Source organism: Bison bison, unplaced genomic scaffold, assembly GCF_000754665.1.
Source record: "Bison bison bison isolate TAMUID 2011002044 unplaced genomic scaffold, Bison_UMD1.0 scf7180017850837, whole genome shotgun sequence".
NCBI lineage: Eukaryota > Metazoa > Chordata > Mammalia > Artiodactyla > Bovidae > Bison > Bison bison.
The window spans coordinates 22,284-26,047 of NW_011481410.1; the positions used below are offsets into that span (position 1 = coordinate 22,284).

The window sequence follows — 3,764 nt, forward strand, 5'->3', positions numbered from 1 at the left end:
TCTCCCCTTCCCTCTTCAGCCTCTCATCCATGTCTTCGCAAAGAACCTGGTGGCATTTGTGTCTCAAGAAGCTGGGAACAGAGCCGTTCTTCTTGCCCTGGCCACGAAGGACAAGAGCATGGAGGCAGTGAAGGCCCTGCAGGAGGTGATCCAGGCGTGCCAGGTGTGGTGACCCTGGCGTGGCCACCCCTGCCATCCAGGAGGGCCATGCGGCAACTCAGACACCTTCGCAAGGATCTGAAGGTGCTCCTTTGGTTAGAAGCAGGAGCTCTCTGGCTGGAAGAAACAGATGCCTCGGGCTGGCCTTGGTTTGGAGGCTGACGGCCCCTGTGGAGGGACAGGAAGCGCGTCCTGAGAAGGTTGCGAGTCCTCCTCCCCAGGTCCAGAGTCTCACGTGTGTGAGAAGTGACGGATGAGCCATGGCCCTCAATTGTTGGGGGAAGTTTTTTTTATTATTAAAAATAAATGCATATCCCCAAATACCTTACCATTCTTCTTAACAACGCTGAGAAATGTCAGGCACACGACATACGTTCATTGCAGTGAACAGCTGGGGGAAGGAAAATCTATTTGGCAAAAGCTCGATCTGAGGTTCACATGGTAAGACGGCTCCAGGAGCTGACTCTGCCCCCTCCCTCATCCTGCTCCTCTTCCCGTGGGTTTTCTGATCCTTCCGTTGCCCAGACGCCGCTCGCGGCCTCGCGATGGGCTGGCACCCTAGCTTCCAGAGCCACGTGCTTAAATGCAGAGGGTAGAGGTGCATCCCCCCACCGACGCAGGTGCTCATGGGAACGGCCGGGGTGCAGAAGCTCAAACTGGGATGTTAGGGGCTGTCGGGGACTGGTGATGGCGAGACCACGCTTCTGGTCTAAGCTGAGAAGGACTCGAGTGGGGTTGCTGAGCATGGGACAGAAGACAGCCTTGTTCAAAGGCTCGTTCCCTCAGCAGATGCCGGGGCCCCCGGGGAGGCACGTTCACAGCCCCTCAGGACCGTCGGGTAAACCCACAGGCACACACCAGCTGTGGGGTGACCCGGTGACCTGTGTCAGGAGGGCCAGGCAGTCATACAAGGGTCCACCAGACTTCCTAGAGCGGTGCAGATGCCCCTGTGTGGGGAGCTTGAGGGACCTGGGAGCCAGGCCCACACCAGGGGAAACAGGCAGATCCATGCTGGGCAGCTCAGGGCTCTTCGGCGGCCACATCTGGCTGGGGGCTCTGGGTCCACCTCCCTGCTGCTCGCTCTCAGCCCTGGCCTTTCTCCTGAGAAGACCCTGCCTGGCGTCTGCACTTGGAGGGCCTGCACGGACGCTTTAAAGGCCAGAAAGCAGCTGACCAACAGGAGAAGGGAAAGGCCTGTCCACCCACATGAGAGGGCCCGAGGGGTGACACAGGTCACGGCAGGTGTGGGGACACAGACACCGGAGTAGAAGAGGTGTGTTGGGAGGTCAGCAGCACCTGGGAATGATGGGGGTCACAGCTCCTGGAGGACCGGTGCCTGGCTGGGCACACAGGGCGACGCGAGCACCGCTGGGCCGGAGCCGCCTCCATCCGTATCAGCCTGTAATTAGCACGCTTGTCGTCTAGGCATCAGACGAGTCTGGAAACGCTTCTCCTGCTTGGCCAGCCGGGAACCTGAACCTCGGGTCAGGCTCCAGCCTGGGGCTAAGTCCAGATTTGCAGCTTTGGTTTTCTGACTTGGCCCCTAAATGTACGAGAGGTCTGGCTCACCCTGCCTGTTGGTGAGCTCTGGGCTCACCCTTCAGTCCTGGTAACACGTTTAATCCTCCCGCCCACCCAATGAGGTCTACACAGCAGTTGAGGAAACAGAGGCACGCTGCCACCAAGCGGCAGGGCTGGGGTTTGAAGCAAGCAGAGGGCCCCGAGGGACGCCGTTCACACTGACTCCTTGGATGGGCCACACTGGCTTCCCTAGTACCTCAGCTGGTAACGAATCCGCCCGCAATGCAAGAGACCAGAGTGATCCCTGGGTTGGGAAGATCCCCTGGAGAAGGGAAAGGCTACCCGCTCTGGTACTCTTGCCTGCAGAAGTCCACGGACAGAGGAGCCTGGCGGGCTCCAGTCCATGCGGTCACAAAGGGTTGGACGTAACTGAGCAACTTTCATTTTCCCACACTGTTCACCCGGCCCCAGCCCCACGCTGGCACTCCCTGGTCCCTTTTCTAAGGGACAGGCCGTCCTCGTCGACACGGCGGGCGGACGTCCCTCCGTGCTCTGCGTGCAGGGCTCGTGCGCAGCCTTGTGGCCTCCTGCGCGCCAGGCCCTGGCGGTGCCCCTGCCGTCTGACCGAGTCCTGGTGACTGTGTTAGGAGGCAGGTGGGCAGTGGAGGCAATCGAGGCTCAGCAGGACGGGGCGAGTTGCTCAGGCCCCCAGGGGACCGGCCCCAGGATGCAAACGCACTTGAGCCCATCATCTGTGCTGTCCCACAGCTGCCCGCCGGGAATGTGGGGGGACGGCTGACGTATAATTGAAACCAGGGTCCCCAGCGCTGTCCCAAGTGGTACTTACAGCTGCCCAAAGCTGTCGTAGCTATCGAGAGCAGACTTCCGTCACTGAAGCCAACGCCTCACTGCTCTGCTCTGCCTTGTAAATCAAGACGGGCGGCTCGTGTGAGAAGGCGCTTGGCCCTTTCTGCGGTGCTCTGCTCGCAGCTGCTGTAATTCAGGAGGAGAGACACACTCCAATAAAGAGATCCATAAAGCCGCGGTTTCCGCAGGCAGGGCTGTCGGCTTCGTGGAAATTGTTATTCCTTTAGATGGAAAGGCTGCATATGGTGCTTTACCCAGCAATCAAACTGTAATTACAACTCCCAGCAATTTACGGCCAAATGTGGATAACACACGTGGGGTTGGTGTGCCAGCCCCTGCAACGCCGACAGGTGCAGGAAGCGCCCTTGTTCAAGGCCGTGCCCTCGGACCAACGCAGTGTGGGGGGGATGCGCGGTATGGGGTGGACGCGGGGTGGGGTGAGGTGGTGTAGACACCCCTGCGTGAGCTGCAAGCAGAGAAGCCCACGTTCTCCCACTTGCTGCCTTTTCCTAAGTGGACACGGCCTGCAGCCCCAGCTCAGAGTCAAGGGCGGGCCTGCAGCCCCAGCTCAGAGTCAAGGGCGAGTGGGTCCCTTGGCGGTCAAGAGAGGCCAGGAGGGCGGCCATCCTCCGTTATCCATCCAAGCAGTTTGTCCGGGGTTTGATGGAGCCCTGGATCCTCCTGAACCAATTATGACAGACAGCCCACTGAATGAGGCAGCGGGTGCAGGCCCAGCTAGATAAGCTGGCATCGGCTGTTCTGTTTCGTGCCTTGGAGGGAAACTGGAGATCAGGAGGGGGCGCTGGGCAGGGGACGAGGGTGATGGCCGGATCCGCGAGAACGAGCTCAGAGCTGGCTGAGTGGTGTGGAGGTGAGCGCGCCGCCGGCTTTCACAGTCACAGCTGGAGAGCAGGGGGCAGACCTGGCTTCCTGTGGGGACCAGGGACATCAGAAGGGTACATTCCACACAGACTGTGAGACATGGGAGGTGCCGGAGCCCCGGGAGGCGCGGCTCCCTGACGTGGGGCAGTTGAGGGCAGAAGGGACGGAAGACAGGAAAGTGGAGCAGCGTGAACAGAGCAGGGCTGGGTGGGGGTGCTCCGAGTGTGGCAAACGCCACATCACCCCACTCAACCCTCGCCGCATGTGAAGCGGGCCTCGGACCCCCCGGCCACACAGACGGGCCGGGCAGACGCAGGACCCAGAGCCACAGCAGT

At 60.7% G+C, this 3,764-nt stretch overlaps 1 protein-coding gene across 2 annotated transcripts in view; it reads left to right on the forward strand.

Moving 5' to 3' along the window:
* Positions 1–480, forward strand: part of PSMG3 (proteasome (prosome, macropain) assembly chaperone 3) — a 1,858-nt gene extending 1,378 nt beyond the window's left edge. For both annotated transcript variants that reach the window (XM_010849320.1, XM_010849328.1), the window contains exon 3: positions 20–480. In XM_010849320.1, the coding sequence (XP_010847622.1) occupies positions 20–172 (153 nt within the window). In that variant the 3' untranslated portion in view covers positions 173–480. The remainder of the gene's footprint in view (positions 1–19) is intronic.
* Positions 481–3,764: the final 3,284 nt, after the last annotated feature.